At 39.2% G+C, this 24,373-nt stretch overlaps 1 protein-coding gene across 6 annotated transcripts in view; it reads left to right on the forward strand.

The window, feature by feature from the left end:
* Positions 1-20,920, forward strand: part of CNOT4 (CCR4-NOT transcription complex subunit 4) — a 144,757-nt gene extending 123,837 nt beyond the window's left edge. For 3 of the 6 annotated variants that reach the window (XM_059073837.2, XM_059073839.2, XM_059073838.2), the window contains 2 exons: positions 18,639-18,851; positions 19,535-20,920. In XM_059073837.2, coding sequence (XP_058929820.1) covers positions 18,639-18,851; positions 19,535-19,836 — 515 coding nt within the window. In that variant the 3' untranslated portion in view covers positions 19,837-20,920. The remainder of the gene's footprint in view (positions 1-18,638; positions 18,852-19,534) is intronic. The other 3 variants (XM_059073843.2, XM_059073842.2, XM_067042076.1) reach the window with 1 other exon arrangement.
* The last annotated feature ends 3,453 nt before the right edge of the window (positions 20,921-24,373 follow it).

The following is a 24,373-nucleotide window of genomic DNA, read 5'->3' on the forward strand; positions in this document are numbered from 1 at the left end:
CCTGGTGGCGCAGTGGTTGAGAGTCCGCCTGCCGATGCAGGGGACACGGGTTCGTGCCCCAGTTGGGGAAGATCCCACATGCCGCGGAGCAGCTGGGCCCGTGAGCCATGGCCGCTGAGCCTGCGCGTCCGGAGCCTGTGCTCCGCAAAGGGAGAGGCCACAAAAAAAGAATGACTCTTGGGAATTCAAGATTCATTAAGGTGAATCTACTCTATTCTGGTGCTTTGGAGAGTATACCCTGGGTTTGAGTTATGTAAAAATCTAGTTTATACCTATCAAGTACCTAGAATTGAAGGCAAGCTTAAGTAATATAAGCTGCTTGAGAATTGGACAGAAGTACCTAAAAGTTCCATGAACCAGCTGGAAATTATTGTACTTGAGAACCAATCTATTTACTCCAGCTTCCTTCACACCAGCCTTCATAAGGCAGCTATTGACTTGACTTTGTTCTTAGCCCGCCTCACATTTTATGGTTATTTTCGAGGTTCCTGGAAGCTCCAGCCCAACCCCTAAGAACATACTGTGCTTAGAACAGTTTTGTTGTTCCAGCTCCAGTTTGGTCCTAAGACCCACTATTGTGTAACACCCCAAAAGGTTTTTTTCCCCTCCATATAATTTATAAAGCCTTTAAAGCACCCAGTACCTTTTTTTTTTTTTTTTTTGGTGAAATTCACATAACATACAATTAACTACTTTAAAGTGAACAATTTGGTGGCCCAGTAGGACTGTTCTTTAATTATCTTAATGTTAAAATTGAATAAATAACCCACTGTGGCTGTGAGAATTTTGGCCTGTCCTTGTTGGGGCTGTGTGGTAACAGCTGCATCTAGACTCTGGTAAAAACGTTTAAAGCAACTGTCTGAATAGTTCTTAAGTGGTAATAATAGTCCTTCTGTCTTCATGACATTTGATTAGCACATCACCTAAGAGAATGCTTTCTTAGCAAAGGAAATAAATAAGCCTGGCTCTGTGTCTGGGGGTGAGGTTGAGTGTTATGTGTGTGCATGTACATTCGTTTATATATAGTAATTTTCATTTAAATCCTCCACTTAGTGAATGTGGCAGATGAAAAAATCTCAGGCCATCTCTCTGTGACTTTCTCTAAAGGTTTTTTTTAAAAAAGAAATTAAGATCCTGTTTAAATGCAGCAGGGTTACAGTACAGGTGCCCACTTCACCCCGATCATGCTTTATCTGAACAAATATTTTTATAGCTTTTTCTCATCAATTTTCACTTCCACTACTAAGCATATCATCCCATGTCTTACTCTTTTGGAAAACCTAAGGAAAGGATAATAAGAAGAAAAAGACGTTTTAGAAGCATGAAATTTCAGAGCTATGAAACATGCAGTCTTCAACAATCCACTTTTAAAGACCAAATAATAATGACGCTATTAATAAACAAGGCTCAGAAGGATTGTGATTGCCCATAGTCACATTCTGACCACAGTTTTATGTCTTCCTAGCCCTCCCCATGTGAATATGCTTTTATATATGTAATTCAAGGAGAAAAAAACTTCAAGATTCAGAATATATCTCTTCTCTAAACTTTGTTGTGTCTTACAGTTTATTTTAGTAGTTCTCACAAGTCAAGGGCTTTCAACTGTGAATATCAGTGCAAGTAATGAAGACTTTCAGATTGTGTATCTGCTGGCAACTGTTATTACAGATCCTGTAAGTTGTTAAAACAGCCTTGTGTTAAATGTGGCCCAGTGATCTTGGAGTAACTTTAGTGGGGGGAAGTTGTAACCTTGCAGGTACTCTTAATGTAGACTTAAAGTACAAATGTCAGAACCAAAATAAACAGTAAAACAGGTGGAATTAAATTTACCCAGCATTTTTCTGCAGTGCCAAAGAGCATTTAAGGATCAGCATGCATGACCACTAGACTGGTGATATCTCTAATATTACAGAATGAAAAAAATGCTTACAGTAATGGCACCAAGATGTACTACACCCACACTAAAGGGGTGATTTTAGATTCATCTTTGAAGAGCTACTATATGCTACACTATGTAAAATGATAGCATATCTGCTGATTTTTTTTTCAATCAAGGAGGTTGTTGTTTTCAGCATAATGAAAAAGAGGGAAAGCTCCACAAGGATTTAAAGATGATAATACCATCATCATCTCCAAGAAGAAATGCAGGAATGCTGACTGCAATCAACTTCTGTAGCCTAGTGATGTTTCCTAATATGGTGAGATCTCTTCCCAAGGACTATACTAGCGTTTATACTCTTATCAGTCTTGCGTACTGAAATAATGTGTCTACGGAGCAGAACATAGTGATCTGGAACATTACTTGGATGTTTTTAAACATTGTCATTTTATATGTTGGCATTTGCAAGAAGCCTGACACCCTGAAACCATTCGTTTTTTTCCTTTACTGCATCTATAAATTGAGTATCAGCTTAAGGTAAAGGAGGCCCTGGGTTATGACTTCATCAACAAAGAAGGAAGGTTTCTTCTTGGCCTTAAGCTGAGTGTTGGGCTACATACCATTGTTGCACTTATGTTTTCTCTATTAAAATATGTTTTTATAAAGTTTGTGATTATGGATTACTGGTATATATATGCCCTATTCCCTCATCCCTCACTTAGGGTATGATTTGCTACCAGGTATGGGTTTTTTGGTTTGTTTTTTGTTTTTGTTTTTACATCTAAACTATTGACATTCACTAATTAACCTAACAGTGGCCTTCCCCAGCCCCAGAGTCACAAATAAGAATGACATTTCTTGAGTCTTAGTGTAGTCAATGCTGCAAAACCTCACCTGTATTTTAAATGGTAGGTGATTGGAATGAAGCTTATTAGTAAAATAAGCAAAGATCTTACTTACATAGTTTCCAAATAAATACCTACAGCCCTGCAACCTTTGTTTTAGAACATGCTTTCAGGTTTTAATTCCTGACCAGCTGGAGTCTTATTCTGATAGTTTGTACTCATCTCTCTATCCAGTTTCTTTTTCTTTCTTTGGACAAATAAGAAATTGTTTCTATCTCTGTGTAACTTAACCACAATTAGAGGGGGTGGTCTTGACTAGATCTTAATGTGCACTAACTGTGTGATTACCCTACAGGATCCCTGACAGCCCTGAATTTTCCCATTTCAAAGGAGAGGAAAGTGCTCTGTCAGGCTGCTGTTTACTGAGTCTCTGGTCATTTACCTCCCAATTTCCTTCTCAGTAACTGGTCTTGTTTCCAAACTAGCTTTTGATTTTTAAGCTATCATATTATTTTTTTCTTCTCTCTTTTCAATCAAAACAGCACATTTAATCAGAAAGCACAGTCTGGGTTTGGAGTAGATCGAGTAACAAGTGTCAAATTGGTAGACTTTTGACATTGTAAGATTGGTGTTACTCACTTTCTCCTACTTCTAAGTTATTCTAGCTCTTTAAAAATGCATTCTAGACAATACTGCTAAAATTCAGTGTTTCACAAATATGTGTGATTTTTAATAGACCTAAATTTTTTTCAGTAAAATGTTCTAGTTCAGTATAAACCTGGATATGGTGAAATAGGAATTGTAGTTTCTAATTTATATTTAAGATTGTATTCATATGATCTTCCTTCCCTCATTCCTTACTGCTTTCCTTTTACACTGAGATTTGGTTCTGTCAAGACCATCCCTGGCATTCTTTTGCAATTGAACTATAATAAATCATAGCGAAGGATGAACACTTAAATAAGTATATTTCAAAAATGATTTTATTTGATTTTATTTTATTGTGGTATGCAGGCCTCTTACTGTTGTGGCCTCTCCCGTTGCGGAGCACAGGCTCCAGAGGCGCAGGCTCAGCGGCCATGGCTCACAGGCCTAGCCGCTGCGCAGCATGTGGGATCTTCCCAGACCGGGGCACGAACCCGTGTCCCCTGCATCGGCAGGCAGACTCCCAACAACTGCGCCACCAGGGAAGCCCCTCAAAAATGATTTTTAAACTAAGGCCCCTTAGTGAACTGATGGTAAGCATATAGCTCTTTAAATTCATCAGCATATAGGCCTTTTGAAACGCTTTCCTCCACAGGAGTATCATCTTTTGTAGGTCTGGAAAGGATGCAGTCTTACCCCAAGTCTTTCTAAATTTAGGCATAATTTGAAAATTGGAAGCAAAACATTTCTGTATTTTCCCCAGTATATGAATAAATAGTAAGGAGGAAGAAGAAGCAAAATAGTCTTATTTTTTTTTAAATCACACATTTCACATAGCTAAAAAATAAGTAAATTTCAAATTTGCATTCTTGTTTTGAAAAATCAAATGTTTATTTATAAAACAACAAAACAAACTTTAACAAATATCTCTGGTTTGTGAAAATAGTGAGGGAGAAAGATGCATGCTTGGTCTGTTGGGTTGGAAATGTTTATTACCATGATTATACCCATATCTATGTCATTTAGTTTCAGGATAATGAGGAATTTACTTCATTTCCTAAAAATAATCTTTTTTCTAAAATTAAGAAACAAAGCAAATGATTATTTTAATGCCTAAAAAGATACTTTCTAAAAATAAAGCTCAGAGTTGGGTTATGAAGAATTTGTCAATTAAAATCATGTTTCAGAACATGGATAATTTTAGTCTTCTTTTTGGGGGATTTTTATGTCTTTGATATAAACCCTTAAGATAGGAGCCATCTTTCAGAAAAAGATGAGACTGATCTTCTCTGTCAAAAGTGAGCTGTGTAATCAAATGGAGTAAAAACTGGCTATGTGTTTTTTAATAACTTTTAGAAAATTTAGAAATCTTTTAATTTGGAAAATTATGAACATCAGAAACCTTAGGACTTTCAGTAGACATATAACCATATGGGGATTTGCTGCTTTGGTCTCAGTGCAAGTTCCTCTTCAGGCCTGAAGAGGAACTTATACTCACACAAAAATATTTTATTGGCACTAAACGATCAAAAGCTATCACTGCTTTGTTCAGAATAGCCAAACTCCAGTGATCTGTTGAAGAAATACAAAACAAGCAGAGCAGCAAGACTTCTAGGAGGCTGCTGCAAAATGTTACAGCATCAAGCCCCAGAGAAAATAATACAGAGTAGATATTCGATAAATGTTTGTTGAATGAAAACTCATGGTCGAGAGAGTAATGTTAGTGTCTGATTATTATTTCTGGAGGTCTGCAAAGCCTGGATCTGGATCTGCTTTGTGTTAAATCTGGACTTCTGGAGACCTTAATTAGATTCGTTTCCACATGAATTATCTCACCTCTTGGTTGAACTGTGGCCTTCAGTTCAGTGTTAAGATTCCCCTCACCACTCCATGATCAGGCCTTCTCTTCTATCTTCTTTACCTCTGAACTCTGGAAATTCAGCTCTTGACTGATCCTTATTTTCCCAAGGATCACACACTGCTCCCTCCCTTCACACACACAAACTTTAAAAAATTTCACCTAACCAATACTTTTCTTACCTCCAGTTTCTCATTTGTGATACTCACAAATATATATATACACACACACACATATACACACACATACACATATGTACATATGTATACACACAATTCAGAAAGTCTTTCTAAATAAATACCATATTTTCCAGAACTCTCTGTGTGGGTAATGAAGAGCTGTTTGGGGAACTTAATACTTTCCTAAGTAGGGAGCTCTCTTTAGGGAACTTATAATTGTTAAAGAATTTTTTCTCTTGGCTAAACCAGACTCTTTTTCCCGTTTATACTTCTTGTCAAATATGTGAAGGCACTTTCCGCTTGTCTAGTAACTACTAGACCTGGATGAAACATCCTTAGTCCTTTTAACCTTTTCACACCTACCATGGTTTCTAGTTCTCTCTGTAGCCCACTTCTCCTCTACACATATTTTGGCATGACAATGAATGCCTTTTTTTAAAAAAATTTATTTATTTATTTTATTGGTTTATTTTTGGCTGCGTTGGGTCTTCATGGCTGCACTCGGGCTTTCTCTAGTTGTGACCAGGGGCTACTCTTCGTTTAGATGCACATGCTTCTCGTTGCGGTGGCTTCTCGTTGCGGAGCACAGGCTCTAGGTGTGAGGGCTTCAGTAGTTGTGGTGCACGGGCTCAGTAGTTGTGGCACACAGGCTTAGTTGCTCTGCGGCATGTGAGATCTCCCCGGACCAGGGCTCAAACCCGTGTCCCCTGCAATGGCAGGCAGATTCTTAACCACTGAACCACCAGGGAAGTCCCTGAATGCCTTTCTTAAAATATGAAGGTCACACTTTAATAATCCAGACGTGATTAGATAATCTCCTTTTTCATTAACACTGTTCTTATTACTGAAGTTCGTATATTCCTTTAGAGTTTACAGAGTCTTTTTATAAAAATATCCTGTGGGGTTATTATCCCTGTTTTGTAAACAAGAAAACTGAGGCTCAGAGTGGTTATCATTTGTGATTTGCTCGATGTCATACGACTGCTAATTTAGACATTTCACATCAATTTACATGGTCTTAATGTTACCTCTTTAGAAGTTCCATTACCCAGTTGTTATATCAAATGATATAAGTCAAACCACTAAACCTTTTTTCATACACACGACTGGTTAGATCTCTTCCATCCTACACTATGCTAATGAATTTTTTAAAATCTGAATGTATATATGTTAAATTTTACGTGTTTGGATTTGGTGTAGTTAGAGTGTATCCTGTTGTATATCACCATTTTACAAGTTTATCGTATGAAAGACTACATGATTATAAAGTGGTAGATAAATGTTATTAGTAACAGTAATAACATTTGTGTGAAGATTTTAAGAATTTTAATATAAGAATAGGTATAATTTTAATTATTGATTCTGTCCTCTCTAGAATTGGTTTTCTGTTTGCATATTTAAATAAACTTTGTGGGTTTTGTTAAATATAATAAAAAGCATGGAGTCAAAGATAAGCCAAGCACTATCTCAGGAACTTTCAGGCTAACACATAGTATCATAAATTCTGTGACAGTTCATCTAAACACTGCTGTTATCCATGCTGTGCTTTACTATCATATACCAAAAGGTTACCACTAGAAAACTTTCCAAAAACTGCTGAATTCAACATCTATTGTAGTTATGACAATCCTAGAAAGCCTGTCCAAAGGATCAATTACTTTGATATGGTTGGTTCTTTATGGAAATGCATTTTGGCTTTCATTGATCACTCTATTCCATTTGTTTTATGGGATTGATGTGTCAATGGGATGGCAGTGGAGTTTAGCTGCAAAGTTTTTGAGTTTGGGCAGGCAGTAGAAGAAGAAAGGAAATGGACCATAGCATTTAGAAGGAAGACATTTCCAGTAGAAAACAATCGTCAGTAGAAGCTGCCTCCATGACTGCTGTTCCACCTCAAAGTTAAACTTCCTGTGTATTTCATTTAGGAAGGAGCTGAGGTTTTAGCCAAAATGCTACATATTATTTCTCACAAAAAATGCCTGCAAACGTAAACAATAGAGCAGTGCTTGCTAAACCTATCATATTCATTTCTAAAGAAATCATCCAGCTTCTAATCTGTTTCAGAATTTTCCCAAGAACTCATTTTATAATTATGTGGCTTCTAGAGTCTGCCTTTTCTTCCTTTCCCAGCACTTCTCTTTCTTTTTTTCTTGGCTGCATCAGGTCTTCATTGCTGTGCACAGGCTTTTTCTAGTTGTGGTGAGCAGGCTTCTCATTGTGGTGATTTCTCTTGTTGCACAGCACAGGATCTAGGCACGCAGGCTCAGTAGTTGTGGCATGTGGGCCCTAGAGCGCACAGGCTTCAGTAGTTGTGGCACATGGGCTCAGTAGTTGTGGCACAGGTGGGGCTTAGGTGCTCTTAGGTGCTCTGCGGCATGTGGGATCTTCCAGGACCAGGGATCGTACCTGTGTCCCCTGCAATGGCAGGTGGATTCTTAACCACTGCACCACCAGGGGAGTCCCGGAACTTCTCTTAACAGTGGTTTTGTGATGACATCTGTGAGGATTAATACCCTGGAATAGAATCCATTTTGCACCTGGAAATTTTAAACTTATTTAAATTGAATAGATGTTCTTTTACTGTCTTTGCATCTCTTCTGACTTACAGTTATCTCTCCACATTGCTTAGTCTGTCCTTTCTGGTTTGAGGATCATGCTGTTTTATAAAGAAGATGGAAAGAAGCAAAATGAAGATGGAACTACATAGATGTGGCTTTTCTCAGGACTTAGCATTATGACAGGCTGAGCAGTGGCTTTTCCTAGTTTTCTCCTGTTCTAAACTTAGCTTTTTTTTGCCTTCAGCATTTTTCACAAGCTTCAGATCATTATGGATTCTGATTTTAATCCTCAAGGATTATGATACTCTTATCTACGGGTAGGTTACATAACTATATCCAGCTTTTCTAAGCTTTCTTTTCACATCTTATCCCATGAGATTCTCCCTGCACAAGAACTGGTTTCTTTAGATTTCGCCCCAATTTCTTTTCCTTATTAGAATTATTTATTGCATAGTCACAATGTTCATATTTTAGCATCTTCTGTGGCCTATGAATCACTGCCTCCTATAACCAGGGGACCATCCTGACCTACCCTTCCTTTTTTTTTTTTTTTTTTTTTTTTAGGAGTTTAAATTAATTTATCTGTTCATTTTTGCTGTGTTGGGTCTTCGTTTCTGTGCGAGGGCTTTCTCTACTTGTGGCAAGCGGGGGCCACTCTTCATCGCGGTGTGCGGGCCTCTCACTATCGCGGCCTCTCTTGTTGCGGAGCACAGGCTCCAGACGCACAGGCTCAGTAGTTGTGGCGCACGGGCTTAGTTGCTCCGCGGCATGTGGGATCCTCCCAGAACAGGGCTCGAACCCGTGTTCCCTGCATTAGCAGGCAGATTCTCAACCACTGCGCCACCAGGGAAGCCCCCCCCCTTTTTTTTAAACCTTCTTTGGAAAGATGTTTCCTCAGAAAAACCTGGAAGCAAATGTTCAGGGCTATTCATTTAGGAAACATTAAATACCTCTTGAGGTTCAGGTTCAGGAACTATTAACTATATACATAGAGGATTAAATCAAGGCCCTTTCCTGGAGGAGCTCACAGTCTAGGCGAAAAAACTAATATATAAACAGGTGAATGCAATACACTGTGGTGATTGCAAAAGTAGCCAGGATGCCAGCCATCCAAGAACTCAATCTATGTTAGTCTCATTCCTTGCTTCTTAAAGTCCTAAAATTATGTCACATACTCTTAGGGCTTCTATTTTTTTTTAATAAATTTATTCACTCATTTGGCTGCATTGGGTCTTCACTGCTATGCGTGGGCTTTCTCTAGTTGCGGTGAGCGGGGTCTACTCTTCGTTGTGGCACGTGAGCTCATTGTGGTGGCTTCTCTCGTTGTGGAATATGGGCTCTAGGCACGTGGGCTTCAGTAGTTGTGGCATGCGGACTCAGCAGCTGTGGCTTGCAGGCTCCAGAGTGCAGGCTCAACAGTTGTGGCACATGGGCTTAGTTGCTCTGCAGCATGTGGGATCTTCCCAGACCCGGGCTCAAACCTGTGTCCTCTGCATTGGCAGGTGGATTCCCAACCACTGTGCCACCAGGGAAGTCCTTAGGGCTTCTGTTATATTCACAATAGCCAACCTGTTCTTTGTTGGTCAGAAGTCCAGAATAAAATTTTCCCTCCTTGTTTCCAACTTGGGAAAGAAGAGTGGTCAGGAGGTGAATTTTCTCAGGTTTATTTTCTTCTGGTAGATTTAGATCTCAGAGATGTCAGGGTGGTTGACATCCTCCATGTGTCTGCAGTTTTATAATTCAGTGAAATCATATTCTGGTGGATCTGTATATCTTCGCCTGGATGAGAAGTTCCTTCAGTCGTCCTTGGATGTCCTCACGGGACTTTTGTTCATAGTTCTCAGTTTTGTGCTCACTTAAATGCTTTCCTCCAAGCTTCCAATTTCAGATTTTATAGATTTCTTATCATGGATTTTTGTCCCTCCCCATCGTTTAGTTCTGTTTCTTGGTTCCATCTAATCCAGTTTATAATGCTTCTAAGAATGTATTTATCTTCTACATTAACTTTTAAGTTTACTTTTTCTTCATTCGATGTACAGCTTTATATATAGACTTCTTTCTATAGGTATTTTTTCCTGTTTTTTTAAAATAGATTTTACTTCCTTAAATCCTTCATAAAGCAAACATCTAGAGGTTCTCCTGGTTCTCATTAGATGGTCTGATTCTTCCCCCCAAACAAACATAGATCCTCGTAGGAACATTCTAGAAGAGAAAAGTACACATTGTGTAAAACACATCTACGTCTATCATGCAGTGTTCCTACTGTATTTTATGATTAGCTGCTTCTCCTGCTCTCTCTGTGTGGATTACCGTTTCCCTGTTCCATATCAGCTTCTCTTTCCTTGAGCTTCTCCAGTCATCATTTATCCTGCATGCAGAATGGCAGAATTATTCATTTTCTTCTTTGTGCCTCACAGGACTTTGCTCATACCAGAACAACACTTACTGTCACATGGTGTAGTTGTTTAAATGTGTCTGACCTCCCCTTCTCTTGGCCCATGAGTCCTGCCAGGACACAGACTAGTTGGTAGTGTGCTCAGTGGTGAGAACAAACACTCTGGAGTCAGAATGGACATGATTACTGACTTCAGCACTTTTGAACTATATAACCTTTGGCAAATTCTTTCAACTACCAGAGTCTGCTTAGTCTCCTCCTTTGTAAAATGAAACTGCTACTTAGTTCATTGGATTGTTGGTACTAAGGTAATCAAGTACATCAAGTGCATAGTGAGTGAATGAATAGTGTCTAGAGTAGAAAAATGGATAGAATATAGCTAATAGGCTTGTTTACTATCCTGTACACATAATATTAGAATATCTTTTTTAAAAAGCATCCCTTATTTATTTTGGTGCATTGGATTTTAAAAATTATATTTGCTTGTGTTTTGGCATCTCAAGCAGTATTGAAAACATATCATTTTAGTGGCCTCTTTTTTCAGAGAGGCCTTTTGGGCCCCCAAATTTAGCTCATTCCTGCCGTCAGAAAGATTTGCGTCTTTTTTGAGAGAACAGCTTGATTCGTAGCATTATACAGATGTGAAATAAATAGGCTTTTTGGGGGAAGGTGGTTTTTCAGCTCCTCTCAAGTTGGATCTTTGACTCAGCAAATATCTTGAAACACATCAAGTTTCTAAGACACTGAGCTGCATGCTCAAGTATCTATAAAATAGTCTATTGCAGGCCTTCCATTAGAGTTGTGAGAGAAGATGTGAGTACACAGAAGGGTGTGCATAGTGGATGTCACAGCACAGTGTGCTGCCACACGAGTGTGGTTCAGACCACAGTGCTGTCATCCAGAATGATCTGAGTGAAAGACTTGGACTTTTGGAAGATTGAGTAAAAATTAGTCAAAGAGATTGGGAAAGCATTCTAGACAAAGAGAAAGGCAGGAAGTAAAGACAGAGTCCAGAAAGCCTAAATCATATTTAGCTAATCCTCAAGGCCTCTCTTTTCCTGTTGATGTCATTTCTACTTCCTTCTGCTAGTGGGAATAAAATTTGACTGTTTTTTGTTAATACTTTGTTCAAGTTCTTCTGTTCTCAGAACTCTTTTTCATTGACTTCTTAGAATTTTTCACATAGTTTAATCTCTACTTTCAGATCTATTAAACACTTAAGATTTTGTGCCCCAGCAAATCTGCTCTGCGGTAGTGGTCCATCTTGCTTTTTATAATAAAGCATAATCCTAGAAATTTGAGGGTCAGTTCTTTTTGTTTAAGTGGAATAACATTTTTCATAAACAAACTGATGTTATAAATCTGTTTGAAAGAATTCATTCACATTGTAGTTAATAAATTGAAATGATTTTTGTGACTGTCCTAAAGAACAACATGCCTATGTCATGAAGGCTTTACGCTCTGAGAGGATAAATTTTGTGTGCTCTTTGAAGTTTGGTTTTACATATAGGACAAGCATAATTCATTTATATTTGAGTTGCTTAGAGATATGTTGAAGTTTGAGAAAGTTTAGGCTTTCTTGAAATCATAGACTGGTGGAGATGGACTCTGTCCCCAAACTCACAGGAATTAGTATCTAACAGGGCTGGGGGCAGAGTGGAGAGAGTAGTAAGGGGTCAAGCAGCTGAGACAAGCTGTACTGTGTGTCCTTCTAAAAATGCATGAATATTTGAGAGTCTAACTGGTAAGAACCATAATGGGAACTAGATTTCTGATGGACATCCCCTTGTACCAAGAAAGATTTGTTTCACTAAGTAACCTACCTATTGGAAGTAGCCTCTGGCTTTGAACTGTAAAGGACAGCGGTGAAGAAAAGGAAGATAAGATCTTGTGAGAAAAAAAGGTCAGATTGAAGACTGAGGCTTTGGGAAGTAGCTATGAGATAAGGATTAAAATCTGATGAACAGAAGAAACTCTTTTAGGAATATTTTGTGACTGGAATGCTCAGTGACAACTTCCCAGTTGGCGTAGACTGGTACCAGAAGTATAACTTGAAATAAGAGGTCTCTGGTCCGAGGGACCGCAGTCAGGAATGGAGTAGCCTAAGGATCGGGGCTGAATATGTGAGCCAGTTGTCCCTGCCCAAACATTGGTGGATTTGTGACTGTAGTTACAGCTAGCTAGTTTAATTAATAAGGCCTATGTGTTTATAATAAAGAGACTGTGGAGGGGGTACCAAAAAGAAGGTAGAGTCAAAATTCCAAGCAGAGACAGAATCCCGACCTGGTGGTATAAACTGTATTAGAGGAAACAAAAACTTGGAATAGCCTTTTGTTTTAGGGTTCCCCTTAAGTGTGCTTTATTTCACCATGTTGTCACTATACATAGATCTTCTGTCTTCCCTCTTAGCAGATCTCGTTTTTCAAATGGAATCTTACGTGCTACCCTAAAATGGAAGTAGACGAAATCAGGAGGTGGGAGGGATGTGTTGTCCTACTACCCTGTCCCCTTCCTCCCCAGTGGCTCCTGAGGTGGTTTTGCAGTCCGTGAAACCAATTTGAAAATTGTTCTTTTAGGTGAAGATTTTATGCAAGCCAGAAAAACTCGTTGACTTGTCACCAGTGACAATTTATCGTAAGGAACAGATTTTCCACAGTCTTGTTCTCTGTAGCAAAGTTTTACATTTTATAACAATATATTGCAGTTAATCTGAGAAACAGAAAGGAAGGAAATCCGCTTGGCCGCTATAATGTGTGCTTTTGCCTAAGCCATTCATCTTTTCCTGCCTTATGATTTTCTGTGAAAGGCCTGATGTCAGACACAGCTTAATTTTATTTGGTAATATAATCATTGCTTATAAAATGTGTATGTGTATTTCCTAGTAAGTAGTTAGACTAGTTTAGTGTTATGTAAAAATACCAAAGATAGTTTTAACCTGTCGTGGGTTTTTCAGTCTCAGGGCATCTACGAATTTTAAGTCCATGAACTTAACTCCATGAATGAAAGACTGCAACTCTTGTTGTTGTTTTTGTTTTTTTGCGGTACGCGGGCCTCTCACTGTTGTGGCCTCTCCCGTTGCGGGGCACAGGCTCCGGACGCACAGGCTCAGCGGCCATGGCTCATGGGCCCAGCTGCTCCGTGGCATGTGGGATCTTCCCGGACCGGGGCACGAACCCGTGTCCCCTGCATCGGCAGGCGGATTCTCAACCACTGCGCCACCAGGGAAGCCCAAGACTGCAACTCTTGTTCACCCACCAGCACATTTCCACACGTGTGCCTAACTAGCCTCTCTTTTTACTAAACTTTTATAGCCTTTATTAACCATGTACAACCCCATGACATTTCTTCTGTTGGTTTTTCAGGTTGTGGTTACTGAGTTTTTCCCATATTTGCATTGTCTCACTATCTAGACTTGAAGCTCCTTGAGAACAGGAGTCATGGCTTAAGGGCTTTGTCCTCCTTAGACACTGTAGGCATTCAGTAAATAGTTGCTTTGACTTTTATCTTGGCAGCTTTAACACATACATTTTTTGTTGTTGCCACAGTTGCTAAAATCTAGATTTGTCAGCTGCTTAGTGAGCAATGATCGACTTGTTACAGACTGGGTGTTAGGCTACCAGCAAACTGGCAGAATTTTAACCATAATTTCTTCTTTAATAAAATGTGTTCTGTGCTAGGTAAGCTAAAGTAAACTGGTACTTCTTACACAATGGAATATGAGAGTGTGGTATATGACATCTTGAAAGTACTTTAAATTCTGTCTTTGAGTTCTACTCTGAAAAATAAAGCTACTACAAACAACTTCAGCCGCTCTCCTGCCCTCAAATTATTTAGAAACGAAAACAGTGGTTTTGTACATATTTGGAAATTATAAATTAAAATTAATTTTTTAACATCATAAAACATTTAAACATATTAGCAGTCCTTTAAAAATATACAATCCTTCCCTAATGTATTACACTACTACTAATTAAGTACTTTAAAAATAAAATTAGTATCATTTAGTATAAAGTATGTTCAGTGACTTGATTTTCATTGTAGTTTGCTTATGGAAAGTTTAAAGGGCTTTCTATGTCTTCTTTGTCTTTGTACTGTGTTGGTGGTGAGAAGGCTTGTTAGTTAGATTGACTGCACAGTACCTTTGTGAGAATACCGGGTATTATCCCTCCATTGCTAGGAGGAGACTGTTGTGCACAGAGCCAGTTCCTAGCAAGTGAGAAATCTTCTTACCTTGGCTTTTTGGAAACTACTATCTATTCAGTATTGAGTATTAGAAAAAAATTGTTGTTAGGCACCTATCAAGTAATAAATGGTCTTCAAATTGCTTTCCCTTCTCTTAGTTTATCCTTACGAGAGAAGAAAGCAGATGTTATTCTTACTTATGAAGCATACTAAGAGACTTACTTACATGCTCAAGGTTATTTTAATTACGAGACTTACTTACATGCTCAAGGTTATATTAATTACGGTTGCCTTATACAGTCCATCTGCAATTTTCAGCCCTGTGTTTTCTCCATTAGACCTACGGACTTGTACATAGTGAATCATATGCCAGTGTGAAGTCCTATATAAATAAAGGGAAATGAAGTTGCATCAGGTTGCATCCAGGTGTCCTGTCCTGGTACTATTTAAAAGGAAATGTGTATTCGAGTGGAATTATCTAGAGCCCTAGAAACAAAGGAATCAGCTTCCTTTGTGTCAGTGGTTATCAGCCAGGGATGATTTTGCACACCCCCCCCCCAGTAGCCATTTGGCAATGTCTGGAGACATTTTTCATTGTCAGAATTGGGGGTGGGGGGGTTGTTGTGTGCACACTGCTGGCATCCAGCGGTGCTGCTAAACATCCTACAGTGCACAGAACAGCCCCGGGGTGAATTATGTTGTCCAAAATGTCATTAGTGCTGAGGTTAATCAACCCTGCTGTATGTATTGCAAGGAATGGAGTTACCAGAAGCCCTCTCAGCTAAAACAAATTTGGGTCAGAGGTGGGGTGGGAGGGTGGGCAGGGAGGTAGAGAAGGTGATTTCAAGTGTGGCTGTTGATTTTTCATGGGGTTAGGATTTATCTGATTTTCTTGCCCCTTCTTTGTGCCAACACTTGGCATAGCAGTAGTAGAGAAAACAGTGAAGAAAACTTCATTTCTTCTTGTAAACTACTTAGAATAGTGGTCCCATTCCCAGAGCTAATGAGTCAGTCCACTTCCTAGTGACACTCGCAACTTCACTGTAAACCAGTCCTCCATGCTGTCAGGCTCTCAAGATGTCTAGGCACATGACTTTGTTTTTGGCAAGATTGTGAGAATTATAAACTGGCTAATTTATTCTCCAAGGTATCTTATAATCATAGTTCACCTGGGAGGATCTAAGTTTCTCACTGTTTCTATATCATGTGCTGTCTGTGAGTGTCTTTGGCTAACATACTCTTGCTTGATTTCATTAGCCTAAAATCAGAGAAACAAATATCTTTCTTTTAAAATAGATGTTATTTTTTTAGAGCAGTGTTAAGTTCACAGCAAAACTGAGTGGAGAGTACAGAGTCCCCATATATCCCCTGACTGTGAACAAATGTCTTGATTTTATTGTAATACTGATTTTCAGATAAACTTTATATAAATGCAAATGTTATTCTGTTAATGCAAAGTTCCTTTGTTCCAGTTCTCACTAACTGTAAAGCAAAAGTAAGGAGAAAATGGGTTTTACTAAGTAAGTTACGGGTTTTTTTCTTTTTCCCTGTGCAGTGAAAGAGGGAACCTCAAATCATCTGCATAGGCTTCTTACTGACTTTGGCTACCTAAAGTTCAAGAGCAAAAATTCCTTAAAATTTTCCCATGTAGTTGTACATCACCTTTTTATATCAGGGAGATTTTATTTCCCTTCTGTGAAGTTTTCCTTGTTTAGAGTTCAGTTTTTGGTTAATTGAAAACAAGTTAAGTTGTTATTCAGTCTGACGGTGTGACTACTTTAAAGGTTTAAAGGTTAGAATGTAGCCACCGAACCTTCCTGTAATTGAGGGTATTCTAGGACTTTATTAATGTCATCTTGTTAATGCCTCATGCAACTGGAGTGGACTAGGGGGTGGGGGGAATTGATGATTGTGTTGTTGATTAGAATTTTTCTCCCCTGGCTACAAATTCCAGTTTGTTCCTTTAGCGAAATATTTCTCCTACTAGTCATGGCTGATGGACATACTATAATGTTTCCATGTTTCTTTTTTGCTTCCTTTTCATCATGGGTCTCACAAGCCCCTGGGATTTGCCTTAAACATTTAACCTTTAAACTTTTAACTTTTAAACATTTAAAAAGCCAATTACAGATCTACTAGAGCATGGACTTGAGGATATGGGGAGGGGGAAGGGTAAGCTGTGACAAAGTGAGAGAGTGGCATGGACATATATACACTACCAAAGGTAGGGTGGATAGCTAGTGGAAAGCAGCCGCATGGCACAGGGAGATCAGCTAGGTGGTTTGTGACCACCTAGAGGGGTGGGATAGGGAGGGTGGGAGGGAGACGCAAGAGGGAGGAGATATGGAAACATATGTATGTGTATAACTGATTCACTTTGTTGTAAAGCAGAAATTAACACACCATTGTAAAGCAATTATACTCCAATAAAGATGTTAAAAAAAAGGAAAAGAGAAAAAAAAGCCAATTAATTGTCTATACAAATATAAAGTAAATAGTCTATACAAGCGTGAGAGCTCAGTGTTACTAAAAGAAAAACAACTCAGGGTCTGGGTTTCAGGTCTTGACGGTACAAGTCATGTGACTTGTGCAAATTATTCTAGAGTCTATTTCTTTATCTGTTAAAAAATGCACACTAATTCCCCCTGCTCTGCCTACCTCACGACATGAGGATCAAATGAAATAATAATGGACTATGAGAGTGCTTTGTGAATTGTACAACACAATGCAAATGTCAGATAGGATGCAGATAGAAGGGTAAGCTTTAGGAAATTACACTGATTGTGCATTGGAATTCGGTTTGAAGAATTTATTTTCCTTTCTGTTGACTAGTCTGTAGGGTGTAGATTGTCGTTTCTTCATCTAAGTAAATTCAGAGATGACTTTTGTTGCATTTGGTTGTAGTTTTTTGTCTTTTTATAAATAACATCAATAGGATTAAAAGCTTCACTTGCTGAAATGTTATAATTTGGCACAGGTTAGTGCTTGGTGCAAGGGAAACATGATAGAAAGAAAACTCTGAATTCACCAAATAGCATAGACTGTACCTGATAGGCTAGCGTTGTCATCGTCGTCATCATCATCATCATCAGTGGTGACTGCTCATCAATTCTGTAGAACCAGAAATAATTTTCTATGCTCTTCTCAAAAACCACAGCTGGTAGTTTGACCTACCGTCCTACTTTCAATGAAGCAATTATTCTAAGTAGTAGTTACACTTTACACTTCCCCTCCCCTCCCCCCAGCCAATTAGTTATATACCATGTGGATTCTGGATGGTAGTAGATCAAGTGAGTTTAGTCACAATTTATGAAAGCCTTTTTATCTTGATAGTATTTTATCATATTTGATGCTATTTGTAAACCGAACCAGAGAACTAACTGTAGGACTCCAGGACTTGTGTTTTAAATGATGGGTAGAACTGTAAGAATAGAGTGGGGCAGACTGCTGGAAATGATTCCATCTGAAAGGTAGCTTCTCCCCTGTCTCCTTGGCCTTTGTGACTAATGGAAAAATACTCTTTTCAAATTCAAAAGCCTATTCATTACTGCCTTTCTCCTCTGAAATACATGATCAGTTTTATAATCAGGAAGAACTTGATTATTTTTCTTTTTCTATTGGCTTATGTTTATTCTTCATAAAATGACTTTTCTTTCATTTAATGGGCTCAGAATACACTCCTTTATTGAACTTTACAGGCTTGCTCTTTTTTTATAGCGTAAATCAGCTCAGCTGGCTAAATGCCCCACTAACTGAAACTTTATAATGTAGCTGGAACTAAATTGTGCTTCTGGAGCATTGAGTCTTTCAACTGGATTATTGACTTAAAAATGAAAATGGTAAAGAGTCTGTAAGAAGGACAAGAAGCTCCCTCTCCTGATCCTTGACCGACTTTTTCCTCACTTAGTTCAGGGGCTCTGAGCTCATGAGCAAAATCCTAACCAAGTTTATCTTGCTAGGACAACCCATTTTAAATGCTCAATAAAGAAAGAATAATTCTTCTCCCTCTTAACCACTAAAGAACAACATATGTTTCTAACGTCAGCTTTTTATTTTTTTTTTTTTATCTTTCATTTTTTTGTTGGTAAATCTCCCAGACAACAGCAGTTCTGTAGAGAGTTTAAATATGAAGGAATGGCAGGACGGGCTAAGGGCACTTCTACCCAACATTAACATCAACTTTGGTGGACTGCCCAATTCTTCTTCCCCCTCCAACGCCAGCCACAGTGCACCAACGTCCAACACTGCCACCACCGACAGCCCGAGTTGGGACAGCCCTGGCAGCTGGACAGACCCAGCCATCATCACAGGTAACTTTCTCACTCCTTCAGCTCCACTGACTGCCATCAGTTTGGTTTTTAGCAGAGATTAACTAAAAACAAGAGGTATCTTCAACGTAATCTTCCCAAAGCCACAAGTATGTGGTAGCTTGTTTCGTTCTCCAGGGTCATGTAGCCTCAGTTAATTCCGTTGGCCTAGTTGTGTAACAAGGCATTTGGTACCTAGGTTGCTTCTTTTGGTGTAAGTAGGTGCTACCATCTGACAGAATGTGTGTATTTTGTAGGTCTCAAAGTACAAAAGGATCTGACCTATCCTCTCAAAGGAACATACTCCACTTTGAAAAATAAAGCTCTCTATTATAAGGCTATCTTGTTTATGTATCCCTATTAGAGAAGGAGAAGCACAATTGGGAAATAATATCATGCAATCCTGGGGACTCATTTTGGCAACTCTGCCTCTGTGACACTGGGGGATGATGTCTGTATAGTTGAAGAGGAGGCATGGGTTTGTGTGACAATAAATCGTGGTCATTGTGGGTGGGGAATAAAAGGAACATAAGATTGAGAAGGTCTTATTTGGAAGGAGTTTAAAATTGTAATTCTTTGTTTATTTTTGGAGAAACTAAGCGCCTCAAAATTTTTTGTTTGGTGAAATTCGTATGCTTTCTGCACAAACTCACCATTTTCCTTCTTGTTTTCTTTTCTCTCCTTAGGTATTCCAGCATCTTCAGGAAACAGTTTAGACTCTCTTCAAGATGACAATCCTCCACACTGGCTAAAATCCCTTCAGGCCCTCACAGAGATGGACGGCCCCAGTGCTGCTCCATCGCAGACCCACCACAGCGCCCCCTTCAGCACACAGATCCCTTTGCACAGAGCCAGTTGGAATCCCTACCCTCCTCCTTCAAATCCTTCCAGCTTTCACTCGCCACCCCCAGGCTTTCAGACAGCCTTCAGACCCCCCAGCAAAACCCCCACAGATTTGTTACAGAGTTCAACACTGGACCGCCATTAGGGAAAGAGGAGAATTCATTAGAAAATGCAGGATTTGTCCCACCCTGTTTTCGCCCTCTCAGCCGGCCCACAGCTCCCTTCTCATCTCTTATGTTCTGAAGAATCCAGTTCCTGATCAGTTTTGTTTCTCCCTACCCCCAGATGCAATGCGATCGCAGGGTCATTACCATCTTTTTTTTATTGTAAAAGTTTCTGTTGATCCAGCATTTGAGTGACACTGTTGAATGTTTTCTAAAAATGCCTTTTTAAGGAGGAAAGAAAAGAAATCAAAGGGCAGTCTCGATACTTAGAAAATTACTGTGTGTCTGTTGCGCATAATAATGACATAATCTGCTTAGCAGAAAATGATGATTAATCTATAGGGAAGGTGAAGTCAATGCATTATCAACTGCAGAAGTTTGAAAACCAGGTTGATTGAAATGAGATGGCTAAATGCATGGGGGAAAGCAGTGGTCCTGGCATCCGTCTTGTATTCATCTTATCACTATTACAGGGAAAACGCTTTTAATTTAATTTTTAATTCTTTTGGCAAGTTGATGGAGAGGACTTGATTGTGTTGTTTAGCAAAAGAATTTTTTGGAAGTTGATGGAGAGACAAATTGATCTGCGGTAGTAACTGGCCTATTGCTAAAGAGTTTATAAAGAGGGGAGAAGTGATTTTTTAAAGGAGAAAAAATTTTGGCTTTAGATTTAAAGTAAATTCAAATGTTTTAAAGAAAAAAAGTATTCACAGATTTAATACCTATGCATAATATAAGTGCTGAAATATAAGTGATTTCTTCAAGCTTTCTCCTCTGTCAGAATCTTTTTTTTCTTTTTACCTTAAATTCATCTGACTAAGGGCACTCTGAGATAGCACTGCTCTGGGGCCATCTCATCACCATCAGGAGCAAATCTCTGATGACCTTGCCTGCAGCTTTTACTTAACCCTGTAGTTTCTGGACATTTGTGCAGTATTGAAAAGACAGGAGAAAAGAAAACAGAAACCTGGTTATAACCTAATGCTAAAACTAAAAAAAGGAAATGTACCTCTTTCTTCAGAATTAAAACTAAAATATTAAATAAAACAGAAAACTTGATGATGACCCTTGGGTTGTTCTTGTTTTTGTTTTTCCATTTTATTGCATGTGAATTTGAAACATTTTGTGGTGACAGTCGTCAGGTGTTTCCATTGATTTTACATCTTCAGCAATAGGGAGGATGGGTTAGAAGACGAAATCAGAACAAAATTCATTTTACTGTCGGTCGTTGCCACGTTTGAAGGTCAGCCCATCTTATCCACAAGAATTCCTCTTCCGGTGGCTTTCAGTAGGAGATGCTTCTTTGTGCTGTTGTGTTGTGCAGACCAGACCTTCCCAACGGAGAAGCCTCAGGGGCCACGAAGGAGCAGATAGGCTGGGTTGTGCTGAGGTGTTGGTTGTCTCGGGGAGACCTGGCAGCCCCAGCAGTCAGGGTGCCATACAATTGGCAGCACATGTGAGTGCCACGATGGGAAAGAGATCAGGAAACACTGATAGAGGAAACCCACAGAGAAATCTTTCGTGACCAACCATTCTAGGGAGTACCTAATGATGGAGAGATGGTCACACCACTAACCAAAAGAGGGTTCAAGGTTGCTAGGAATCTGTATGATTTGGGTTACATTCAGAAGTCCAAAGCTGGAGTTGGCATATTTCCAGCTACATCCATTAAGGGGATCCTTGTAGGATGAACTAAGTAGATCTTTTAAATTTTACATTCTGTGCTTTCAGATTGATTTTCTCCTTCTTACATTTACTGTGTACTTCAATTTGCTACCAAAAACAAATTTTTAACATAGTTTTTGAAAAATGTAAAGCAGATTGTCTCAAATAAATGTCTCTATAGACGGTAGGCTTTCTCTGGTCTGTAGGCTTTGCTTCAGTCACCTGAATCTTCACATTGTACTGGAAAGTGGTGGCCCAACACAAGCAATATCAGGTAGTAGTGAATTGTAATCAAGGCTTTGGGGGATTGTAGGGGACGGTTTGGATATTCCTGCCATTGCTATATCAACAAAAATGTGAAGGGAGGGAAATTCTATTTTGCATGGCTGTGCTGTGATTGTGCGTATGTTTAATGAATCATACAGAAGACTTTATAAAATATGTAAATATCATTTACAGAATAATAAAACAATAAAAACCAGTGTGCCTACCACCCAAGTTAAAAATAGAACCGATATCTTGAAAGACCTCCTATCTGTCCCTTTCCAATTTTATTTTCTTTCCTTACCATCCACAAATCACCATTATCTTGATTTCCGTGCTGATCTTTCTTTAGAGTTTTGCCACTTACATATGTACCCCTGGATAATGCATTGCTTTGCTTTGAAAAGCTAAGTAGCAAACCAAAACTGAGCTGTGTAAGGGAAGGGCAGTATTGTCACTCTCAGATCAAGGCTTTTAGGAGAAGATAAATTGAACAGATTCTTTAGGTCATAGTTCGGCTTTAGTTTCTCTGATAATTTATAAAAGCCAATTCTGGGGAAGACAGTGTGCGAGGCCATGAACGAATCCTGGAAAAGAGGGTCCAGTACAGTCAGGGCATCCGACAGGGCGGTCGTGAGCCTGATCCTGGATGTCTGGCAGAGTGGTCTGCTGCTCTCTGTTTCCTGTGGCTAAGCTCTCCGTGGCTTCCCTCAGTCCTCTGGGGTTGATCAAAGCCCAACCCATGGGAGTGGGGTGGTTTAAGATAAGCGCCAGCTGATCAATTCACTAGGGCGTGGAGGGGAGAACAGAAATTTCATTAGGTTTGGTCAAAATCAGATAAGTACCGAAAAGAACCTGGACCAAACTGATTTAGGCAGTCTGCTGGTATTAACAGCAGTGGGAATCTTGGTACTGACAGCCCTCAATGTCTGTCTCTTGGCTCACAGTACTCAGATCTGGTGCACAGCTGACATTCCTAGTATTTCCTTTTTCACCTCTCTCATTTATTGGGTCTTCTTTCCCCTGTATTTCTATATGCCATTTCTTAGTCTTTTTTTTTTTTCTCTTTAATTTTGTTGAAGTGCATCCTCCAGTAACTTCTTGAGAAACGCATGTGGGAAATAAATATTTTAGTAATTTGCATATACAAAAATATTCTGTTTCAGTTGATAGTTTGGTGGATAGATGATTCTAAGTTGTAGATATTTTTTCCTTTAGAATTTTGAAGGCATTACTCTATTGTCTTCTCGCTTCCAGTATGGCTGTTAAAAACAAATGCAAAGCCACTCTGATCCCTTATATGTAATCCTTTTGTCTCCCTCTCTGGAAGCCTGTAGAAATTGTTTTCTGTGTTCCTTGGTGTGGGTCTATTTTAATTCATTGTGCTGAACACAGTGGATACGCACTAGGTTTTTAAAATCTGTTGACTCATGTCCTTCAATTCTGGGAAATTTTCTTGACTTATTTCACCAGTGAATTTCTTGCAATTATTTTCACTGTTCTCCCTTTCTAAAAATCCCATTATTCTGGACTTTCTCCTATTCTTTTATCCAGTTTGCCATCTTTGTCTTTTGCTCTTCTTTCTAGGAAGTTTTACTCAACTTTGTTTATATTTATAGTTTTATTCTCCTTGCATTGTTTCTGTTTCTTCAAGTTGGTTTTAACTGTTTGTTTTGCTTTGATCTCTGAGATCTTCCATATTAGAGACTTCTCAGATCCCTGGTAATCCTTGATACCTGTTCTTGAATAAGATTAAAAAGCTGATAGGAAGTTTTGTAAACATGAAGGCATGCCAACTTTGAACTTCACTGTTGGAAGATCTGGATGGGCTCTGTGTTGGGGAAGCCCTAACGTCAGTGTCTTTGGGCTTTTTCTCCTGGGCTGGTCAGATTCCATAGAGAAGAGTCTTATACTGGCCGGCCTAGAGGGTGAGAGTCTGACTGCCGGAGCTGTCGCGGTGGTCTCTGTATTCAGTATGAATATATTTACTTCATCCCTGTTTTCAGTCCTTTTCTCTCCAGAGGTTGTCTCCAAATATCTGCCCACTTAGGAGAAGTGTGGTTGCACTATGGTGTGGAGTTGGGGAATGAATTTAGGGAACTAGCTTCTTAAAACAGCTTTCTCAGTAATCTTTATTTTAGCCCCACCCTGCAGATTTTATCCTTGGTTCTAGGGGTACCTGGCATTGTCAGTTTATGTGCCCTTGAGGATTCTGTGGTGTGAATTGTGTTGGACCTCAGCTTTCCCCACTGTTAGCTTGAAGCTTCTCAGATCGGCCAAGTGACGTTCAACCCGCTGCTTTCTCGGTCACCGCATTTTGTTCTGTTGGCTGCTCTCAGGGTTTCCCTGCTTTTTTCTTTATTCTAATTTTAAGTTAAGTATGTAGGTTTAAACTACCACCTTAGTGCAGATTTGTGTTCTGGTTTTATAAGCTAATAGGCATAGTTTGTCAGGCAGTAGAGGTAGCTTCTTGCTGTTGGCCAATGAACGCTATCCCTTGGTTTGAATAGCACCTGCCCACGTGTTTGTTTTGTTGAACTTGAAGTGGTTTCTCTCCTTTTAACTTCCTCTTTTCCAATGAAGCTCTTT

Source organism: Kogia breviceps, chromosome 9, assembly GCF_026419965.1.
Source record: "Kogia breviceps isolate mKogBre1 chromosome 9, mKogBre1 haplotype 1, whole genome shotgun sequence".
In the NCBI taxonomy this organism is placed as follows: Eukaryota; Metazoa; Chordata; class Mammalia; order Artiodactyla; family Physeteridae; genus Kogia; species Kogia breviceps.